The sequence below is a fragment of the Poecilia formosa genome, unplaced genomic scaffold, assembly GCF_000485575.1.
Source record: "Poecilia formosa unplaced genomic scaffold, Poecilia_formosa-5.1.2 Scaffold253, whole genome shotgun sequence".
Taxonomy (NCBI): domain Eukaryota; kingdom Metazoa; phylum Chordata; class Actinopteri; order Cyprinodontiformes; family Poeciliidae; genus Poecilia; species Poecilia formosa.
Window position 1 is genome coordinate 824,562 of NW_006800192.1, and position 23,408 is coordinate 847,969.

Sequence of the window (23,408 nt, forward strand, 5' to 3'; positions counted from 1 at the left end):
AGGAAAAATGTCAGAAACAAAAGGAAACGTGTCAGCTTTCAACATAATCATCAAATAATGTTTCTTGGCTTTGTTTCTTGACCTTAGATTGTGTGACTGCAAACACTAGTTAAAGCTTCTCTACATATACTTTCAGACATTTTGCTGTAGCAAATTTCTGATCTCACTGGTTCTTTTTAGTGACAAGTTTTTGGTGTGAACGGACTAAAACGTTTACACCCTTAGCCAATTTGTAGTGTATATCTAGTTGGACGTTGCTTACAAAACAAACATACAGACGTACAACGTTTAAAATGCAAGAACAAATGAGTAAAACCATAAGCTTTATTAAAACCCATCAAAAACAATAAACTTAAAATTAATGTTTGAATTGAGATAAGTCTTGATTCTAATGTCAGTAAACCTCAAATTGCTACAACCCAGAATTTCTCTTTCAGATATTTCACTTCTCGAAGCATCTTCTCTATCCCAGTGTCTACAAGACCCAACATAATATAGCTAATAATATTTGTTGCAAATTGGAGAGTGAATGCCAATGCGCAGAAATGACATTTACTGGTAAATTTATTCATCAGGTTTGCTTTAGCTAACTTCAGAAATTAAACAAAAAAGAATCCAAGTAAATACCAAACAAACAAAACAAACAAAAAAACTTTTAAAATCATTCAAGGGGAATGTCTCTTTGAACATAACTTCTATATATTTTTATTTATTTATTTTTTTTTATTTTTGCATCAGTGGAGATCAATCTAGTGTCTCAGCATTTTTTTTATTTTTTATTTTTTATTTTTTTTACAAGTCTTAGGGTTAAGCTGTAATTTGACCAACTATATAATATGTTCATGGGTTTTTATTGCTGTATGTGGCTAACAACAGCCCTGAAGGTCAGTCAGCACTATTGCCAATCCCCATGAAGAGGCAAGCCATGAAATATAGCTTAAGAAAACACTATAAAGCACTCCAGGGCTGAGAACTGAGACTTTTTCCATAAGTTCATTACCACAAGCAACCCTTTTCACAAATTAGTAGTCATAAAGTCTTCTGTTTGTATATAACTCTTACTCTGAACATTTAATAAACTTTGTTTAGCTCAATGATTAAATAATGCACATTTTAAATCAGCATAGTTAGTTTAATCCGTCTTTTACTTCTGCATAAGTTCTTTTTCTTCTGATTATACAAAGATAACCAAACCAAACTATACCTGAAAACCTTTTGTTTGTTTTTTTTCTGGATCTTATCGTAAAGCAAAAATAACTTCTGAAAATATGGAGTGCTAAAATTAAAAATGTGAGTCCAGCTTCTCACTAAAGCAGAATAAATAAGATAAGGGGATTTAAGTTGCATTAGCCTGGATGGAGAACTGGCCTGTAACCAAAAGTCCTGGGAAAATGGATGCTGTGCCCTAACAAGCCAGCTTGGCTGACCCATTTTATTTAAAATGCAAGAGAAACCAAAGTGGCAAGTGCAAGCAACACATTTCACTGCTTAGCTGATTCTTTAAAGGTAAACTTTGAGTTTTTTTTTGTTGGGAATCTGCATTTGACTCTGCTCGCTTGAGATGGTCCAGCCTCCCAGACCTCAGTGTGCTTCTCACCTCGGCAGTGGTCATGGAGCTGCCCTTCCTGCACATTCCTGAGGCTGTGGAAGATAATTGCTGTGGTTTATGAGAGGGAGAGGCCCAGAAGAAACACTTCCATCAGACCTCGGTTGTTTAAGCTTGGAGTTCTTTTTCAATTCTAGGTCAGTTTATGTCTCCCACAGTTCATAGGTCTGCAGTTACCTTTTGAAGTTTTAAATCAATCAATCAAGAAAGGAAGAAAAAAAAATGCTTCCCACTGAGATAAAATGACTGATCAGCAGAGACCAAGCTTCTCATTAAACACTGTCACTGAAGCTGGGTTTCAGTAAAATGTAGCTCATCTTGCCTAAAAGCTTGGTTTTTATGTTACAGTAACTGTACGTTTCCATTAATGCAACTACTATGTGTCACTGAAAGGTACTCCTTAAACTTTCTCACATTTTCACACACATATTACAACGACAAACTTCAATGTATCAATAACTCGCAGCGATCTTCTGGGTTTACTTAGGTAGAAACTTTTTACATTACCTTGAATCATTGAGGATTGAATAGAGTTGCTGTGAGATTTATTGAAGAGATTAGTGAACAAATCATCGTCATGATGACTAAAGTTGTGGAAAAGTTTAGAGTACGGTTAGGTTATAAACTGATGTCACAACCGCTGGACAGCCCACGGTGCACTGCTCAACCCACCGTCCGAAAATGAACAACTACTGACCTACCAATACATGGCCATCCACATAAAACCTAGACTAGAGACTGCAAAACACTTGAGACTAAGTTGGAGATTCTCCTACGATCCTCTACTTTGGAGGATCGTTAAGACCACGATCTTAAACGCGCAGCCAAAACTACACTGGTTGGGCTCAAAGCTCATTCATAGGCTAGAAGAACCCAATCAAAGTCCAAACCTGAATCCAATTTAGCTTCTACAGACTTAGAAAATATAAGTTCCCAAAAGCTCTTCATCTATTCTGACAGTTGGGGCTATTTTGGGAAAAAAAAAAAAGACCAGGCACAAATTTCCATCTTAACACTTGCAGCTGTCGTTGCAGTAAAAGGTTGTTCCACAAACTATTAATTCAGGGAGAGTTGAAGGAAAAAGAAACATTATAGCCTAGATCAACTTACACAGAATAACTATTAGATACAGGTTAGTTTGCCAAAGTGTACCAACTCCATCTGCTGTCTGCACTGGTAACCATTTAGAAAGTGAATAGACAATTTCCTCTCTGTGCTCGTGGATATTATCCTTATAGAGAAGGGCAATCCAGTTTACTTTAAACCGTTGCAGTGTGATTTCGCCATGACTGTTCAACTTCATGTGGTTTTTGGAGCTTTACATTAAATTGTACATAAGTGACCTCCAGCAACGAAGGCTTTCATGAAGCAGCACTTTTGACATGTGAGGAAAAAGGTAATGTTTATGTGGGTTCTGTTGTGGTTTCTAACAGTTTGCATATATTTTGCGTCTCACTGAATAAAATCCACGCGCAATATATTCGTTCTCGTTTTTCTTTTACTTGGCTTCATGTTTAAGTCAGAAATTCAGCCACTTTCTATCTATTAGATTTTCTTTCTTTTTTTTTCTTTTTTTTCTTTTTTTTTTTTACTAACGTCTTATGATAACATGTCAGAATGATCTGAAAGGTATTTCATTTTGTGGCTACCAGATAAAGTCTCATCTGTCAGCAGCTTCGTGTAATGGCACTTTTAAAAGCCTCATTAAGGCCACCTCTGTTTTCTCACTCCTGTTTGCTCTGGACATTCCTCAAAAACCACAGAGCACTTCTGCAGATACCTTTTACAGGTGCCTGCAGGAGATAAAAGTCTGCACAGCGATCCTATTGCAGGTATGGATTTTGAAAAGAAACATGCAGGCTCAGCTGTTCCTGCATTCGTTTGTTGACGAATCTAGTTTTGTTTTCCTCGCTGCAGAGCATGCATCAGGAATGAACCTTTTCGTTTTCGTCCGACACGTTGGGGCGAACTGACCCCTTATTGATAAAAGATGAAATTCTGCGGCCGCTGCTCCAGAGAGCCATCAGCATGCGTAAACACACAGAGATATGGATCCGGGCTCGCTCTCATGCGTGATGTACACACAGCAGCTGCACCTGGGAATTTTGGCTTATCTACAGCAGATACATGATTTTCAAACCCGCCATGAGGAACGCAGAGGGATATGTATCATAACTGCAGGCTTTTAGCAGGAGGTCTCATGAGAAAGCGTTTTAAACTGCGTAAGAAATGATTGCATTGTTCTGTTTTTGAGGAACATTAAATGTTTCTTTCATTTGGTCATTCACTTTGAGCTGCTATTAATATTAAGCTAAGAACTTCTATATTTTTAATCTAGATTTTTTCTTTTTTTTTACTGCAACACCCCAATTTTACAAAATGTCAGTATTTGCAGACATGTCTATGATTTACAGAGAATTTCCATCGTGTTTTACCCCAAAGCTGAAACTCCAGCCCAAAAACAGGCCTTCCAAAAATGTTACACTTTAAATACAATCTCTTTGCTCTTAAGCCAGTTAATGCATCATTCATGCTGTTTGTTCTTTCCTTAGATATTTCTAGCACTGTTGTAAAATATAAACTTTTAACACAAGCGTCTGCTATGGTTTTAAGTATTTATGTCTTCTTTATTTCTTTAAGCCATTTCTCCAGGGGGAACATAAAAAAAGCTGATTACAGTTCACAAATACTATTTGAGACAAAGATTACATTTTTTACATGTCTTGTCATCTTGAGAAACCAATACTGAACAGTTTTGTTCGTAATGACCATCATTAGATTTCTCGTTAGATGAGGAAAGAACGTAATGTTGAAAATATTAAAACAACCTCTCTAGACGTCAGCCAGGAAGGTAAAGGATTGTCTTTGAAATAGAAAAATTACAATAAGCACACTACCAAATAAGCTTCAGGCTCATTTGCCATTGCAGCAAACAATCTTTCTGCTCCAAGTTAACATCCTGAGGCAAAATGGCATTTTCACTGCTACTAGACAAAAGGTATTAGCCTATCTAACTTTGGTCATAAACATTATGATCTTTTTTCTTCTGAAGCCTGACATTTCCTAGTGAAGCCTCCCACACACTGACAGTATGTAGTCTCAAGTTGATTTACAGATTTTGTAGACCTTTATATCGCTTTCACATGAAGTGTCAAGGAAAGAGTCATTCTTTTTAAGGCCTGTACAAACACTTTTTTTATAATCTAATCCGTCCTCTGCTCTTGTCTCTCTGTAGCTTTAGGCCAGATAATGCTGTACGTGGATGGGATGAACGGGCTCATATCTCACAATGAAACAGTCCAGTGGCTTTACACCTTGGCTGGATCAAAGGTAAAAACGAATGCAACCATTAGCCCTGAAAAGATCTCCACTCCCTTCAGAGATTGTAAGCTCTGTAATGTCATCGCAACAGTCTCACCTAGGTAATCTCATCAGAGCACTTAAAAACAGATTATATCACGATGTCCAAATGGATTCAGTCCTTTCCTGACATTATGGTGCTTCAGCCCCCTTGTGGCCAAATTGCTTGAGGAACCATAGATCTTATTTACTACCCATTTTATGTGAATTATGGCAGAGAACTCGGCTTCTTCTTTGTTGCTTTTAATGAAAATCCCCTATTAGATCCATCATAGAGTTGTTTGTCATATTATCACAGGTGACTCATTGCTATTCTTGTTTTCTTTTCTGTCAATTCTTCCTTTCAGCTTGTTGAAATTAGCAATTACGTTATCCTTTCCTGACTTTTTGATGTTTTAAACTAAAGTATATGTAAATATCTGTCTTGTTATGCCAAGACTGATGTTTAAAAGTTTGCCTAATTGTATATTTTTTTTTCACCAGATTTTAAATATTTTCCACATTGGTGTTGTATCCAAATATTCTTAAATATGCAGTATTTTGTTCACACTGTCACAGTTATGAAAATTGACTGTCCAGACAGGAAAGCGCTCAGACAAAATGATAACACAAAGCATTCATGAATGTTGAGGTAATGCTAATTAATGGATATCAGCAATGTCTAAAGTTGATTTTAGAGCTATCAATGTATCAATATTGAGCTTCCCTCTTTGAATTGTGTGCCTGCTGTCCACTTTGTATTTTTAATAGTTTCGTCTGGTGGTGAAGACGTCCCTCAAGTTGCTGCTGGTGTTTGTGGAGTACACAGAAAGCAATGCTGCCCTACTAATAAAGGCTGTGAACACTGTGGATACCAAAGGAGGTACGGGGCCAGAAAGATTGAAAAAAAGCAAGAAAGTGTAGACAGAACGCACTGTCAGACACATATCTATAGTTTGTCCTTAAAATTTCCTTTCATTTTAGTTTAAGTGTACACAAATTCCTTAAAAAAAGGGAAACTGATACTACAGGCTGCTGATAGTCTGAACAGTGGCAGATGTATGAGTAAGTAATCAAGTATGGGTCCGTTCTAAGAGTTTCCTCCAGCTGGTATTAAATGTAGCAAATAGACAACATGACTGATTTCTTAGAGTGTACTTAGCAGCTTTAGCAGCAGGAACACAATGCATACACATGACAATGACGAGTGAGCCAAAAATCTGTAATAAATCTTAAAGCCCAGTAATACGTTGTTTTCTTAATCTGAAGACATTTGGTTGAAGCCTGCCTTGTGTTTTTCTTATGCAGAAAAACATAATATAAAAAAAGGAATCTAAAGGATTTTACAAGCCATGAAGATGAAGGATTTGTTACAGCCAAAAAACCTCAAAATCCGAATAATTGGTTTGAAAAAAAGATCTTAATTTTTTTAAATATATTTCTAACTGATGACAAAAAAACAGCGAAGGTGATTACATCAACTATTCCTTGTTCGACAAACTGTAACTAACGCCTTAAGTAAGTTTTATCAACTCACTTTAAAAGCTCAGCATTGTCCTGTGAGCGAGCAGCCGGGGCTGGCCTTCTGTGTGGAGGGGTCAGATATCCGTCAGTCTGTCCTCCGTGTGAAACCATTGCTACTGAGGGTTAGAGGAAGACTGAACATGATTCTCCAAGCTCCGGATGAGAAGAAGTAACCGACTTAAAGGCTGAGCACAATACAGAAAACGGTCACCGATGCTTTGTCTTTTGACTGAAGCTACAAAATATAATTTTTTAATTCTTGGTCGGACTTGTCTTTATACTGTTTTTTTTTTTTTTTTGCCCTGTAACAGACAGATGGATCGGTATAGATTTTTTTTCCCCCCCACCTTCTTTGTAAATGATCAGATGTTTTTATTTGGGTTTCATCGTGCATTAACCCTTGCATGACATTGGTGGTACAGGTAAAAAACTTTGGTCAAATGTCATGGAAATCCTGGAGGAGAAGGATGGGGTGGATACGGAGCTGCTGGTGTTTGCCATGACGCTCATTAATAAGGTACGTCAATACAACTTTAATTATTATTGGTAAACCATTAATTTTCCTGATATGTTGTGTGCTTTGCTGTCTCCACCTGGTGATAGATTGTGATCAAATGTTAACATTTTCAGGAATTATCAAAATGAGGACAGAGTTTGTGTTTCCTGCAAAGAAGCATTCACTCTGTAATGAGATAAGACTTGTCTGTGCACAACCTCTGTCAGATTACATCAGATGGCAAGAATAATGAGGGCTCCTCCATTAGTTTCGACAACCATGACCGTCTGTTGTTTTTCTCTAGAAATATCTCTGGATTGCGTTTTCTTGCATTTGAGCAACAGGAGACGTGGCCTCCTTTCAGTCAGCTGATCGGTAGTGTGCAGCAACAGGCGGAGGAAGAGCAGCATTATGCTCCAACAGCAAGATTTTCTGGCAGCTCATTTATAGGACTTTAAACTCCATCCATTCATTTCCTCACACCCTTATCACATTGTGGTCGGGAGGGGTGCTGGTGCCCCTCTCCAGCTGTAGATGAGTGAGAGGGCTGGTCACCCTGGAGAGACCACCAGTCAGGACTTTAAACTGTTAAATGACTGTCATTCATTCCTCTATGATGAAAGATATTAACTTTTTAAAACCTTTGTTTACTTTGACACCATTAAGCTTACCTCAACTGTTAATGTGAACTACTTCAAACAATTTAAGTACTGTTGCTCTTTTCTTGTCTGTCAGAAGACTCTTACAGATACAGCTATTCCTATTTCAACTTCAGTGCCCAATAAATGTGGCTAAATAAATTCATAGAAACAAGTCTGACAAAGCAGCAAATATCCCTGACATGTTTATGTCATTTAGTGGTTCGTTTCAAACCGACTGTTTTTTATTTTTTATTTTTTCTCAGACTCTGGCAGCCCTTCCGGATCAGGACTCCTACTACGACATGGTCGACTGTCTTGAGGAACAAGGTATTGAAGCGACGGCCCGGAGACACCTGGGCAGAAAGGGCACTGACCTTGATCTTGTTGAACAGTTCAACATCTATGAGGTAAGAAGTCACTCGCTGAACACAAATACCCACACCTCAGCATAGTGGTATCGAGTCATCGCCAGTGTTTCGTCACCTTGTTAAACTATAATGACATTTTGATGCAGACGATTCTTCGCCACGAGGACGGGGACGACGAAGCCCAGCTGCCTCCGTGTGGCAGGAAGGACCGCCGCAGAGCTAGCGTCGGTGGTACCAATGAGAGACGGGGCCTGGAGAGAAGACGGAGCCGGAGACATTCGCTGCAGAATAACAAAGACCATTCTTCCAGCTCGGCGTCTCCAAGCAACTCTTACTCCCATTCCAGTAGTTTCCTTCCCTTTGGTGGCCACCGAGTTGAGGACATCAGCGAAAGGTGAGGCAAAAGGAGCAGAAGAAGGGGAAAGGTGAACAATATTCCAGAACGATATGGGTACACTTTTCAGATTTATAGGTCCAGTCTGGAGCAGATGCATTTTCTCCAGCCAGAGATCATAATTTAAAGAATGAAATAGGAGCCTCCTGCTACAAAGTAAGATTATATTAATTTTCTTCATGTCAGAGCCTCTTTTCTGCTGCGGATAGCAGCAGGAACCAAATATAAACTCACGATATAATCTATCTATGCTCTGCTTTATGTCATATTTACTTCAGAGAGGCTGCTTTGAACCTTAACTACACAACCCCGTGTGTTTTCATATCAAGCGAACCTTTATTACTAAAAGCACTCAGAATTCAAAACTGATTCAACTGTTTTTCTTTTGTTTTTTTTACTGGACCGTGCAGTAAAAAGAAACCACTTTGATTTTGACGGTCTGTCTCATTAATGTACAATCTTAAAGCAATTCAAAGCAGAATACCAACCCGTGTTCTCGACTGCACTCAGGTCTTCAGGTTTGCTAAATTCAATCCAGCAGGCCATTCGATACCAGCCTATCCTCTTCCACCCTACCACAGGAAATTCAAGCTCCCTTTGAAGAGCACAATTTTCCATATTGTTAATGAAATCCAGACAACCAGGAGGGATCCAAACAGCAAACTGGAGGAAGAGTTATGTGTGATGATCCCACACTGTCAAATAAACCAGACAAGACGTTGTCTACTGCTCCATCTCTGGTTATTTAATCAAACCTAATCAGTTGATTTTGTCAAAGTGTATCTCTTTATTGCATCAGTCTTGTATTTTTTTTTATAAAAGTGAGTCTCAAATGTATACTCACCCCTAAAGGGCAGATTTTTACGAGATAAACAGATTTGTTCTTTACAATTTTGTTTTCATCTTTCATATAACATACTGTTTGTCATATAAAATTCAGCTGGAACAAAACAGTAAATGCAATAAATGTATCATTGTTGGATTAAATAGCTAATTAAAGTTAATTGGGTATATTTACTTTTTCTCTCTTGTTAGGCTGTAAATCAGACTAAGCGCTTCCCGTTTTAGGTTAAGAATGGTTATCAACAAAATGTATTTATTTATTTATTTATTTATTTGCTTTGTTTTAGTTTTAAAGCTGTCTTCAAATTCAAAAGTTTACATTTATTTCCTCAGTATTGTCTAATATTTCCTTGTACACAACACAGCAGGACTTTTTAAATACCTCTTACCTAACCGTCTATCATGGTACAGACGGGAAAACATTTGAAGCAGGTCTTATCTTAGTTTCACTGTTTGCGTAACAGAATCCCTGCATTTTAACTTTTAGTGTCTATACTTTTGAGGGATATTGTATGTTACTTAATTGTATTCACATGTACCCTGAGTTGTTGCATGTAAAAAAAATCCATTGCTTGTTTTTTTTTTTGTTTTTTTTATGTCATTCCACTAATTTTCTCAATCTGCTAACATCTTCCATTGCTTGTTGCTTTTCTGTACTAATGCCTATTGGCGCTTTTTGTCTGACAAGCATGTTTTGTGTGTCTCATTTCTGTGCGCTGTCTCCCCCCCTGGGCAAACCATCTGCGGTTTCGCATTGTCTCCTTCCAAATTTCCACTCCCCGCCTCCTGCCCACCGACATCCTCCCTTTCATCCATTCATCCCTCGGCCCCTCCTCTGACCACAGAGAAGAGGAAGAGGAAGAAGAGGAGGATGAGGATGAGGAGGCCGAGGCAGATGATGAAAGCCAACCAGACACTGAACCCTCTAGACAGGGCTCTCACAGGTATTTGAGGCCAGCCAAGCAGGATGCAATTGCCTCTTTTTTTCTTCTTCTTTTAGCATCTTCCCTGTCTGATTGCCTCACTCCTTCTATTTGGACTCCTGCTTTCTTGTATTTTGTCCTCCTAGTGTGGCTCCAGAGGTAGCAGACACTCCTAACATGTGTTTGAACTTAAAGTGTATGACCAACCTCCTCGTTAAAGCCAGTGACCCTGAAGGGCAGAGAGACTTTCTCAGCATCAAGACCAGGACAGCCTCTCCTGTGTCCGTTGCACCTAAAAAGAGGACCTTTAGTCCTTGGTGTGTTCCTTTCTGCCACCGTTTTCTTGTCTGGTGCTATAGTTGGAAAGACAGGCTTTGCACATGCTCAGTAGTAGTCAGACTGGAACCCTTTTCGTGTGCCTTCGTTCGTTGAGTTAAACCAGACTCAAGGTGTCTTTTAGATTTGATGAGGGACTTGCATTACAACTGGCTCATTACTCATTGTGAAGCACATCACCACTAAAGCCTGTATTTCTCCCAGTGAAACTTCAGAAAGCATAAAAGCACAACTAATGACACTATCATTTAAAATCTGCCCTCATTATTACACAGTTTAGCACTTTAAATGCCAGATCGGTTACACTGAATATATATTGCGTTAGCTCCCCAGTTCATGACACTTGCCAGTGAAAACGTTGAACCCATTTAGGTTCACTTGCATCCAACAGAACAACAGACATCTAGATATTTTCTTTCCTGTGGTCTGTTAGCAAAATTGATGTTCTCAGCCATAGTAAACTTAAAAGCAAGTCTTTCAGCCTATTTGATGCATTAGTATCAGCTAAAGCCAGTCCAGGGAAAATTTGTTGAATTTGACCACTGATCTACTCGTTGGTGTAATACCAGTCATAGTAGATTTTGTACTTTCTTAGCATATCCCAGGTTACACTGCAGCTGATATTATTCCCAAATATAAAACATATTATAAACAATACACTTAAATTTAAAGTGACAGATGGTAACGTTATAGTACTGTAATTATGTGCTGTACTTTTTTTGCTTTCTAAGAAGCTCATTGATTCAATCTACAGACAAAGATGTGTTCTTCCTGTCTGCTTTGTTTTCTTGTGGCCATTAAACTCTGTATGATCCATCTGCTCTCTAACTAACTTGACTGGATGGCTAACAGTTGATCTTTTTTTCTCTCTGACTTACTTTATCTTTTCTCTTGCTTCCATCTTCAGTCTGACAGATACTCCACCTTCTACAACTTACTCAGCTAGAAAGCCCTGCTGGGCTGAGAGGTAAGATCAGGAGTCGGCAGGTCAGGCGTAACGGGGATATATGGAAATGCTGACACTAGTTTCTCAACCTGCAACACTAAACAATTTGACTAAACAACTACTCTGTAAACTACAATATCATTCAAAGCTTAATTGATTTCATTCATTAGATTCATAAAGCAAAAGTCAGGAGTACTTTTGATCATCATGACTCATGAAAACCCAGAATTCAATTTTCAGAAATTTGAATACATAAAAGCATTTAAATGATTTTTTTTTTTCATTACAAAAATGTCAACCTGCTGTAAAGTTTGTCCATGTATTCTAAATGTACTTTTTAATTTGCCAAAACCCCTTTTGGATGAACCACTGCATTATTTTTTGATCTGCCATCAGCTTGTTGGGGTGAAACGAAAGCCCAAGTTGCTTTAATCTGCAGCGTTGGGTCTTGTGTGTCTTTTTTTTCCTGTCTTGACAATACCGAGCTCACTGATACCATTGCTATTAAAGTGGGTATTGGTATTTTTTGACAGTGTTGGCAGGTGCCCCAGTCCTCATTGACAATCAAATCCATAAAGCTTGTCAGCATAGAAAAAAACATTAAGGGCCTTAAGATTTCCTGGTTGACAACTGCACTGACTTTGGACTTGATAAAACTCAGTAGACCAACAACAACAACTGATACGGATCCTCAAATCATCACTCACTGAGGAAATTTTAATCTCAACCTCAAGCAACTTGGGTTTTGTGCCTCTCTGCTTCTTTCTCCATGTTAGAGAGTCTTAATTTCATTTTCATGAAATGAAAAATTGACTTTCATCTGAAAAGATAACTTTGGACCACTGAACAACCTGTCCAGTTATTTTACTCCCCAGCCCTCTCCTGATGCTCAGGAGCTTGGATACAGGGGAAGCCAAAGCTGAAGCTCATATCCAGGATAAGTCTCGGTGGGGTGGCTCTTGAAGCGCTCCAGTCACAGTTCATGCCTTAAAAATTTCAGCCAAACAGTTGAATAGGCAACGTTTCAGATTTCTGGAAACTGAGTTTAGTCTGCTTTGCAGTAAGCCATAATCCTCAAAACTAACAGAAGACACAACTTGAAATATGTCAGTCTGTGAGTGTCTAATGTAAGACATGAGCTTCACCTTTTGAATTAAATTACTGAACGTTATTTCTAAAAAATAAATTTCTAAAAATCTCGGTTTTGTATCATGTATATGTATATTATTGTATATTATTTTGGTAAAAGATAGGAAAGACAAACAACATTGAGTTGTTTCATTTCTTCTTCCTTTCTAGAAAAAGTTGCATCAGTAGACATCCAACTCCAACATCGCCCATCCATCAACTCAGTAACTCAACGCCCTCCGCACCTGACTCCAAGTCCGACAGGTGAACACGTCAACACTCTTTGTAGCTTCAGTGAAATTAGATGTCACTTGATAAAAGGAACACTCATCGCTACATATTTATTAATGCCTTCACATATTTTTCTTTTTTTCCTTTTCTTTACATTTTTGCAAGCAGGACTGCTATCGGGAGCTTGCTGACATCTTCATACAGGCAACATCAAGAATCTCTGGCTTCAGAGAGAGAGAAGAGACGTCTGGAAAGAGAGGAGCGTCTGCAGAGGATCGAAAGAGAAGAGAGAAATCGATTCAAGTTAGTCTCGCCTTGCCTGTTAGATAAAACCCAGCATGGCTCCATCTTGAAGAGCACCCACTGTTTCTTCGCAACTGGCAGCTAGGTCTTACAGGTGGCTCTTGTCTTAGCTCAGCTGAGGTGCTCATAAATCTCTCCTGAGCCTGAGAAGAGCTGAGTTTTATTTATGAGGATAATTGCACTCTGAAACATTACAGGACGACTCTGTAAACACATATGTTATCTGTACATGTCACAACTTATCTTTTTGTAAAGCCATATTCCAGATCTTTAACATCATAGCAGTCTAAGACTTCATGCTGAGTAATATATACATCATTCAAGTGCCAAATTGCCTTTTGTGAAGCTCGGTTGCTTCTTTTTTTTGTCTCAGTCGTGATCATGTGGAAAAGAGGGAAGAAGCGAAACAAGTCAGAGAGGAAAGGTGAGTTCGTCTTGTTTCTGTTTCAAATGGATCTGTGTTTTTGTTTCCCTGTGTTACTATCCTGTTCTCAACTCCGTGAACTTCGACATGCAGCTCAAATATTTGAAAGAAAGCCTAGAAAAGAAACTCTGCATTAGCGAGTAGCTGCCAAAAATTCCTCACGGCGGTTTAAAAAAAAAGGTGGATGTCATTTGTCATCATTCAGGTCTGTGATTAATGGGATTATGGCTCCATTTTTCCATAATTTTCCTGGAATGAGATGGGCTAAATGGCTAATATTTACAGATACAATCAGTGTTACTTAAGGCTGTCATACTTCCAAAAATGTAATTCCTTCAATGGCTGGATGTGTTTAATGCAATACTTCCCTGGAAAACATTTCACTCTGAAATAAATAACTGGACTAAACGACACCGAATTTAGTTATGCAGTTAAAAGATACCAGTTTTTGCACTGCGACAAGCAAAAGTACTAATACAACTTAAAACATTTTTCAAAATTTTTTCAATGTATTTCATTTTGATTTTATGTTTTTTCGTTTGTGTCTTTCTATATAAAGTAATTATTGCCTGATGTTTTCAAAATAGCAAAATACCATTAATGACCACGGCGTGATTCTACCACCACCGTCTTCAATTGCAGGGTTCAGGATTATGCATATTGTTGTCTGCATACAGGCCAGAATGATCACTTTTAGTTTCATCTGTCCAGGATCTTCTTCCAAAGGTTTACTGCATCCTCCACTTGACTCGTGGCAAACTGTGAAGAAGGTTTCTTTTATAACTTCCTTTCAAAAATAGCTCTCTTATTTAAATCTTGTGTATTTGCATACGGACAAATGTTAAGCATGAACAATACTGAACACTATAATATCCGTAGCCTTTGATCGTTTCCAGTGTACATTCCCAAATGGCACCTTGAGAACATGTAAACAGTTTAAAAGTCAATAAAAAAATCATGGCAAGATAAAGTATTATACACAACACAAATCTAAAATTAACTTAAAACAGACCACAATGAAGCAAGAACCAGCATGTGCTGCCTGTTACCTGCGACTACAAGTACTGGTTTTCTTAAATCTTTGCAGAGTGTCCAAATACTAGTAGTTCTGTCAAAAGACTTCCCCACCTCAGCTATAGATCCATGAAGCTCCTGCAGAATTACCATCAGCCTCTGGACTGATTCTCATTGTCTTGGCGGAGGTCCATTTGTGCCATATATTTTTTTCAGCTGATGGATTGAAAAATTGTCTTTGACAAGTTCAAATCTTAGGATATTGTTTTGTAATCTAACCCAACTTTAAACCTCTGGACTGCTTTCTCCCTAAACTGTCTGCTGTGTTTCTTGGTCTTCCTGATGCTATTGGTTCACTGCTGCTCGCTAATAATCCTCCGTTTTCTTCATAGAACTGTTCTCTTCATGCTGAGATTGAATTACAAATGGGATGACTCTGTTTACTAATTGGGTGACTTTTGAGGACAATTTAATTTTGATGTATTGCAGTGACAGGAACCGAAGACAAATATTGACCACACAACTCCTTACATCTTGGTTTTGTGAAAATACCTTGAAAACCATGCAGCACATTCCTTCAACTTCACAGTTTTGCATTACTTTGTTTTGAGAACTCACAAAACATCCAAATAAATTACAAGTGACCAGTGGAATCTGAAAAGGTTCATTTGCAAGGGCGAACTCTAATAGACCTGCACACACACTGAATAAATGGCACATGAGTGGTACAATTGAAATCAGATTGCTGTATGCAGAGACGGATGAAGTCTTCATTTTGTTTCGAAGGTACAAAGCAGTGGAGAGGCTGGCTGCCGAGGAGTTCGATCGGGAGCGCCCTCGAGTGCCGACAAGAGGACGAACAGAAATCACGCTGTGTTTGAGTCCAACTCCGACCAACCGCTCAGTCTCCCGCTGCTCCACAGCATCACCCTCCATCTCACAGGAAAAGACAGTCATGGCTGCAGAGCAGATGTCGGGTAAAAAAAATGTTTTTTTTTTTTGTTTTTTTTTTTACTGTTGGTTCTCAAGAGTTGGTGGGGAATGACCAAATCTTGCTTTCTTACCTGGACTCCTTCCAGCGTAACCTCTTGACATTGTGGTCAAACCACTGAGTTTTCATCTAACCTCCCCAGTAAGCTGTTCTCTGGAAGCCGTTTGACGTGTTCACGTGAACAGCTGTACTTTTCAGGAAACTTTGAAGCAGGCACTTCCTTCTTGGTTAAACAAGATTGCATTCATGCTAAATTTGCGTCTCCCTGAACAGTGTTTCTGCAGGTACCAGGTTATTGACAGTTTGGGTGAGATGGTTGAAATTTGTACCAGTCTGAAGGTTCAAACAGGAGAATTCAAATACCAAACACACTTGCAAAATGTATAAAGCAAATTAGTGTTAAACTTCTTCTAAAAGTTATTTGATATCAACCTTATTCTAAGACTCCAGGCATGTGGTTGGAAACTAACCAGCTTACATGAACTACACCAAATGTGACAACAGGAGTGGTCAAATATCCGGACAGAATGATGCCAGAAATTTGTTCATGTCTATAAAAAGTGTACATCTTTCCTACAACTTACTAAGATGTTATTGGCAGTTTATGCTTACATTTGACTCTCTGTTTAAAATGTGGAGTCGTTTGGGGTTTAAGAAAATCAAAAATAAGTTCAGTTTGGGGCTCCTAATTATTGTTTTTCTGATTCTTTCAGTCTGTATGTTACATGCTACCTTGAACAAAAATGGGTTCAAATGCATCAATAAAAAGGTCATACCACTGATGAGCATGGGTTACGACCTGACTGGCATTGTACTGGCTTTTGGAGATAAAAACTGAAGGATATCATGTGATATTCCAAAGAAAGTTTGAAAAAAAAAACGATCTGAAATCAGTTTCATTTAGCAGCTTCTGGCTCAAAATGACCATTTGTCCATATTGTCACAAATTATGAATAAAAAGGTTAGTACTTGAGCTAATTCTACATTCTGATTTCTTTCCAGGAACAGAAAACATATCAAGTCCAAACCTCACCCCACAGATTAGAACCAAGAGTCCAGCACCTGAACCACCAGCATCAGACTCGGCCCAAACAGCAAATAGCAAAACTGAGACAAAGACGTGTGCGGATGCAGGGATTTTTGCTACGACGCAGAGTGGCAAGAATGGCGCAGCGCAGCTTGATGAGAGAGAGAAGTCGGGGAAAGAGAATGAAGAGAAACAAGAGCAGGAGATTCTCACAGGACAGGAGCGGATTGTTGGCGAGGTTGGAGCTGAGGAGGCAGAGGTGGCAGATGGACCAGAGGTTGGAGAGCAGGATGTTGGTGTGGAGGTGGAGTTAGAGGAGAAATTACAGCCTGCAGATGGAGAGGTGGAGGACAGCGTGATGCTGAGCGAGAAAGAGAGACAGAACGAGGAAGTGAATGAAAAAGACAACTGCTCTGCATCCAGCATCTCTTCCACAAGCAGCACTCTGGAGAGGGAGGAGCGAGAGCAGAAGCTAACTAAAGACACTGACTCAGGTAGCGAACCTGGACTTACTCCTCTGTGCTGTGACTTTGTAGGTTTGTGTTTGCGCCAGTCTCGTTTTACACTAAATAATATTTTATATGCTATTTTGGTAACTCTTGAAGGCACTTGGTCTTTTGAAAAAAATAAAAATTTAAACCTTGTAACCTTTAGTACTTAGTTTTTTGGTCTATCACATACAATCTAATATTGATTTGACAAACCATAAAAAAGATCATGGGGTATGAATATTTTTTTTATGTTGCTCTAAATAACAACAGTATATTTGTTTTCCAATCAACAGGCCAATGGACTCACTGTTTAAAGGACGCGGATGTGAATGACCAATGCAAGAAGATTCTCAACAACAAGCGCTTCATGCTGGACATGCTCTACGCCCAGAAGGCCGTCTCAGAGGATGACAGGGACGGCGGAGAGTCAGAGAAGGAACGATGTGAATGTGAAAAGGAAACGGATGAGAGTGACTCTGTGGCCAGTTTGGCCAGCCGGATCTCCACACTGGAGGCAAATAGGCAGGCGAGAGAGGACTGCGTAAAAAAATTAGAGGTGGGCAACCTGGACAACCACGGCAACGTCAGGGCGGTGGCGGAGAGATTTGGGGACTTAGTCAAGGGTCTGACGTGTGCGCTGGAGATGGAGGCTCCCAAAGAGCAACAGCAGGCTGACAAATCGTCCGGCTCAGCCCCGAAGAAAGAGTCGGATCACATCTGGGATCAGCTGATGGCGTCCCCCAGGGAGCTGCGCATCAAGGAAATGGACTTCACAGATCTCAGAGACGAGGATGACATGGACATTTTGGATTTGGAGGGCGTGGTCAACTCACCTTCTCCGCCGTGCAGTTCTGCACTCCCACCACCTCCACCTTTGTTCGGATGTCCCCCGCCTCCTCCCATCCCGGGCAGGATGATGCCTCCACCGCCTCCGTTTATGGCTCCCATACCACCGCCCTCTCCTCAGCTGGGTCGAGGGGACGCCCCTCTCTTCCAGAAGAAGAAGAAGACCATCCGTCTCTTCTGGAACGAGGTGCGTCCTGTGGACTGGCAGCGCAAGAATCACAAGTTCTGCAAGGAGTCCCTGTGGTCCAAACTGGAGCCGGTTAAACTGGACACGTCTAAACTGGAGCAGCTGTTTGAGACCAAATCCAAGGAGTTGTCAGTGACAAAGGTATGCTTTTCAAATAATTTAAATTACTCAGAAACATCATGCAATTTAAAATGCCACAGTGATGCTACGTCGGATTAAGATCTGGTGGGTTTCCTCTTTGGGAACTGAAAAAGCAATGCTGCGTAAAATAATTGTTGGTTGTTTTGCATTGCAGTAAACCAGATTAAACCCTGTATTGTAAACCCTCTCCATTGTAATGGAGAGTTGCGAAAGAATTGGTCATTAAAAATTGCTACAAAACTGACAGCAGAAATTGTTAGTGAAGCTGTGATAGATAATCAAAAACTACATTAACAAAAATTGATCATTTGTAAAGAGCAGTAGGGGATTTTACAAGCAGTCGACTCACACTGTTTTCTTCTTCTTCTTCTTCTTCTTCTTCTCTTTACATCTCCCAGAAAGCATCGGTTGAAGGCAAACGACAGGAAATCATTGTCCTGGACTCGAAGCGCAGCAACGCCATAAATATCGGGTTGACTGTCTTGCCCCCTCCACGCACAATCAAGACAGCTATTCTCAATTTTGATGAGTATGCACTAAACAAGGAAGGCATTGAGGTAAGCTTTAATTAGTTGCATCAAAACTCGCATGTATTCTGAATGTAGTGTAAGTGGGTTTCAAACTGTGAATGGGTCTCATTAAGAATAACCGTCAAGCTTTCTGTTGTGATATTTCACATTGTTATCTTTTTTAATATATTTAAAAAGAGAAATTATAAAAAAAAAAAAGGTTATTTTTAGGTCATCTCAAAAACAAAATGTAGAGAATCTGCTGCAGTTTACAGTCGCAGGTAACAGAGACCTCATACTTTTGGTATTACATAACCTGAGTTCATTTGTAGGAGACAGGAAGATTCATCTCCATCGGGTTTTTTTTCCCCTCTGGAGGTATTTGCAGTAAGAAAACAAAAGCAGGGGCAAAAGTTCAGTGGGAAAGCAGGAAACGGCTTTAAGAAATATCAGAATCAATGTTTCCCACCGACTCCTCTGACATGTCATGCCAAGATTTCATCCAGACAGACAAGAGACAAATTTTGCATAAGTTTGAACGTCTCCTCTGCACTAGAAAATCCTCACGATGATCCCCACAGAGGAGGAGAAGCAGAGGATCCAGGAGGCTCAGCTGATGAACCCTGACGTTCCTCTGGGCAGCGCCGAGCAGTTCCTGCTCACCCTCTCCTCCATCACGGAGCTGTCAGCACGCCTGCAGCTGTGGGCCTTCAAGATGGACTACGAGCTTATTGAGAAGGTCGGACACATTCCTGCTCCCCCTAATCCGGGGCAGATGAAACAGGCATTCAGCTGAACAAGTTTAGGTTTTTCTCTCTAAAACACACGGCATTTTTCTGTCGCAACCTGGATGGTATGCAGGCTTCCTTTGCGTCTTCCTTTGTTTCTTTCTTTCTTTCTCTGTACGTTAGCGCTGTAAGTTCTTTTCGTACTCGTGAATTTCTTTTTCCTGCATTTTTTAGGAAGTGGCAGAGCCATTGCAGGACCTAAAGGAAGGAATGGACCAACTTGAGAAAAACAAGACCCTCAGATACATCCTCACCACCCTGCTGGCCATTGGGAACTTCCTCAATGGCTCAAACGTAAGGAAAGCAATCCAAGGAATGCTTCTGATAATACTAGTGTTTCTCTAGTCGTCCTTCTGTGTACTCAATTTCAGTTAACATTCCTACCATATACTTTCAGTCAAACCCATTATTTTGGGATTAATAATTCTGGAGTATGCATGTGCGTGTGGGTGTGTGCATGTGTGTGTGTGTGTGTGTGTGTGTGTGTGTGTGTGTGTGAGTTCGCTGCCTGACTGCAGCAGCTTCTGTTGAGTCTGGCTCCATCTGCTGAGAAGGAAGAAGGGGAGGGAGAGTTGTGTAATTTATTTATTTATTTTTTCCTTTTTTTTTTTGGAAGTTCATGTTCATCTGGATTGCCTGTGTGTGTGAACCATGGGTTTTTTTTCCTTCTCACTTTGTCACAACGTGAGATTTTTCTTTGTTCCTGTGAGCCCATCTGCGCCTCTGTGGGAGTACTCTGCATGTATGAGCCTCTGGGATCACTGAAGGCAAACATCCAAAAGGGGAAACATAAGTCATCAACATCAAAACGAGAAGTTTCCCGTAAATAATGGCTGCATTTATACTTTTGCAGTAAGCCATTTAAAGCTGGCTGCAGAACAAGGAAAATCCTGTTGGTATTATGTCTTTCGTGATGCATTCTGGACCCGTTTTTGCTTTGTTGTGTAGAGAGAACAAACACTCGGGCCTTAAGCAGATCGCGGTTTTTGATACTAGCAATCTAATTAATCTGCGTATCTCCAATCGGCCCCCATTTTTCTAGCTGTGCCGGATGGGAAATTCACTTCCATCTGGTGCTCGACTTCACCGAACTAATTCCAGCCACATTCTCAGTGTTATTTGTGTCTTTATGGGTCTGTAGGCCAAAGGCTTTGAGCTGAGTTATTTGGAAAAAGTCCCGGAGGTGAAGGACACGGTTCATAAGCAGTCCCTGTTACACCACGCCTGCGCCATTGTGGTGGAAAAGTTTCCAGACAGCACCGACCTCTACTCTGAAATAGGAGCCATCACCCGCTTGACCAAGGTTAAAAACTCATTATGTTCTCTAATATCTGTCATATACACTAAAACGACTCCTCACCAGTTTTTTTTGTTTGTTTGTTTGTTTTTCCTCAGGTGGATTTTGACCAGCTTCAAGACAATTTGGCCCAGATGGAGCGCAGGTGCAAAGCATCATGGGATCACCTAAAAGTCATCGCTAAACATGAAATGAAACCAGCTTTGAAGCAGAAAATGTCAGACTTCCTTAAAGACTGCGCAGAGAGAATTATAATTCTGAAAATAGTGCATCGCAGAATAATCAACAGGTATGCCTGAATACTGAAGAGCGTATTTTATTCCAGTTTGAATTATAAATTGATAATATCACGCATATTTTTCCAGACTTCCTTACATGTAAAAATGTGAAAACCTTTTCAACTGTCAGTGAAAAGGTGTTCGTAGTTACGATGATTAATGATTAATGCTCTCATTTTCCACCCACTTCACATTTATGAGATATTTTGTGTCGGTCTTTCACATAAAATACCAATAAAACGCATCAAAGTTTGTGTTGTAATACCACACAATTGATGGACATCTCTGTCGTCCACGCAAATCCGCAGGTTCCACGCTTTTCTGTTGTTCCTGGGGCATCCTATCTACGCCGTACGAGAGGTTAGCATACATCGCTTCAGCAAGATCCTGAGTGAGTTCGCCCTGGAGTACCGCACAACGAGAGAGCGCGTGCTGCAACAGAAACAGAAGAGGGCCAACCACAGGGAAAGAAACAAGACCAGGGGGAAAATGATAACAGACGTAAGCGTTGTTCATTGCTCCATCGCCCTTCTTGTTTAGTGTGTGCTTCCTCAGCTCCGTGAAACGGTGTTAACAAGCCATTTTCAGTGGTTTTATCTGCAATCTTGTGAAATCTGGCTCGTTTTCTGGCCGAAGGGCCGGTTTGTATTCCCAGAGACGTCATCGCAGCTTTCTCCGTGCTCACATTGTATGAGTTACTGTAACAACAATCAGGGAGTCGTGTGGAATGGATCTCATTCTGTAGCCGCTTCAGGCCAACAACGGGCCAGCGCAAACACCTCGCTGTGCGATTCAAATCTCGGAGACCCCGGAGAGTCGGCTGTTAATGGAGGGGGCTGCAGAGAAGGGAGCCTTTTCTTTGAAAAGGACACCTAATTTAATCACGGTGTGAAAATTCAAACCTGTGTCTCTCCCTCAAGGAGAAATAACTAGGGGCCACACCTCAGCCACATTCCTAAAGATCTTCCATCATATGTGCCCCTCTGTTACACAAACTTTGCTGTTTTGGCTGAAAATCTATTTGTGAAATCTTATGCAATGAAAGATGTTAAAATCGCCCGGAGTGCCGGGGTTTTAAATGTGAAAAAAAATCTGAACAGTTAAAATTCTGACCAAGATCATCTGGGCTAATGTTGTATATTTTTGTTTCTCTGTATTTGTCCCAACAATAAATCAACTGTATACTTTATAATCTAGCTTTTGCTCTCCTAAATGGATTCTAGTTTTCTTTTGGGCCATATCTGCCAATTCAGAGTTAGATTAAATTTGTTTTTGTTTTTGTTTTTTTCTAATGATTAAAATACCTAAGCGAGAATAAAAGGCCCTCTGGTTCTTTATTAGAGGATCTATGAATGCAAAAGAACTGTAAATCCTCTGAGCTCGGCATACTTAAACTACTTGTCAGTGCAATGCTCCTTAGAACTGTTGTAAACGGCATAACGGAGAGGTATCTGTCCAGAAGTGCTGAAGGCCTAGTGTTGGAAAGAACAGGAACTTCTTAAAGAGACAGAGGCCCAATTTCAAGGCATCAAATTATGAAGTATCATTTGTTTTAAGTCATTTTTGATATATACACAACATTTTTGTAAAAAAAAAAAAAAAAACTGAATGTAACATAATTACTTAGTTGTGCTTAAAAAATGGCATTATGTGTACAATACTGCCCCTTTGTGATCTACTTTTGCAATATACTAACTACAGTATATAAGGTACTAGACTACCTTGTTGATACTAAATAGTTGCACCATTAGATGTTGGGTCTTACATCACATTGACTGCAGACACATTCCTCATACCAAATCTATAATTAAGCATTTAACATAAAAGCAAATAATTTTTTTGGGCAGAATATTTTGATTATTCTAATTACATGTTTACAGAATGACGTAATTAGTATTATGAATACTTATTTTGTTTTTCATTTTCATTAGAGTGAGGATGACGATGACAGTGAGGTAGGAATGTACTTACAGTATGTATGTATCTGTGTATTCTCTGTTTGGACTAACATTTAACAGCTACATTTTTAAATAACAGTTTTACTCAAAGGGTCTACACAAGTCATGAGTTGTTTGTAAGACTAAGAGGGACTAACTTTGACAAGGCATGAATAAGAAACATGATGCCACTTGATTATCGAGTGAATCTAACATCAAGCCGCTACTTTTACTTCATGGTGGAAAAGTACAGAATCCAAAAGCATGCTGAAAGAAACAGTTATGAAAACAAAGCATTGAAAAGTTTATTGTCTGCCTCTGAAATAACTAACTTCGGTAACACTTTATTTGAAGGGGGTTGAATAAGACTGTCATGACACTGTCATAAACATGTCATAAC

At 39.7% G+C, this 23,408-nt stretch overlaps 1 protein-coding gene across 4 annotated transcripts in view; it reads left to right on the forward strand.

Annotated features, from left to right (window-relative positions):
* Positions 1–23,379, forward strand: part of fhod3b (formin homology 2 domain containing 3b) — a 91,586-nt gene extending 68,207 nt beyond the window's left edge. Inside the window, exons 6-25 of one of the 4 annotated variants that reach the window (XM_016680688.1) lie at positions 4,842–4,936; positions 5,717–5,828; positions 6,892–6,986; positions 7,870–8,013; positions 8,121–8,368; positions 10,057–10,155; positions 10,281–10,451; positions 11,378–11,437; positions 12,716–12,808; positions 12,944–13,078; positions 13,452–13,502; positions 15,303–15,493; positions 16,510–17,028; positions 17,319–18,199; positions 18,598–18,756; positions 19,265–19,447; positions 19,671–19,790; positions 20,638–20,799; positions 20,892–21,082; positions 21,380–23,379. In XM_016680688.1, coding sequence (XP_016536174.1) covers positions 4,842–4,936; positions 5,717–5,828; positions 6,892–6,986; positions 7,870–8,013; positions 8,121–8,368; positions 10,057–10,155; positions 10,281–10,451; positions 11,378–11,437; positions 12,716–12,808; positions 12,944–13,078; positions 13,452–13,502; positions 15,303–15,493; positions 16,510–17,028; positions 17,319–18,199; positions 18,598–18,756; positions 19,265–19,447; positions 19,671–19,790; positions 20,638–20,799; positions 20,892–21,082; positions 21,380–21,611 — 3,941 coding nt within the window. In that variant the 3' untranslated portion in view covers positions 21,612–23,379. The remainder of the gene's footprint in view (positions 1–4,841; positions 4,937–5,716; positions 5,829–6,891; positions 6,987–7,869; positions 8,014–8,120; positions 8,369–10,056; positions 10,156–10,280; positions 10,452–11,377; positions 11,438–12,715; positions 12,809–12,943; positions 13,079–13,451; positions 13,503–15,302; positions 15,494–16,509; positions 17,029–17,318; positions 18,200–18,597; positions 18,757–19,264; positions 19,448–19,670; positions 19,791–20,637; positions 20,800–20,891; positions 21,083–21,379) is intronic. The other 3 variants (XM_016680689.1, XM_007570005.2, XM_016680690.1) reach the window with 3 other exon arrangements.
* The last annotated feature ends 29 nt before the right edge of the window (positions 23,380–23,408 follow it).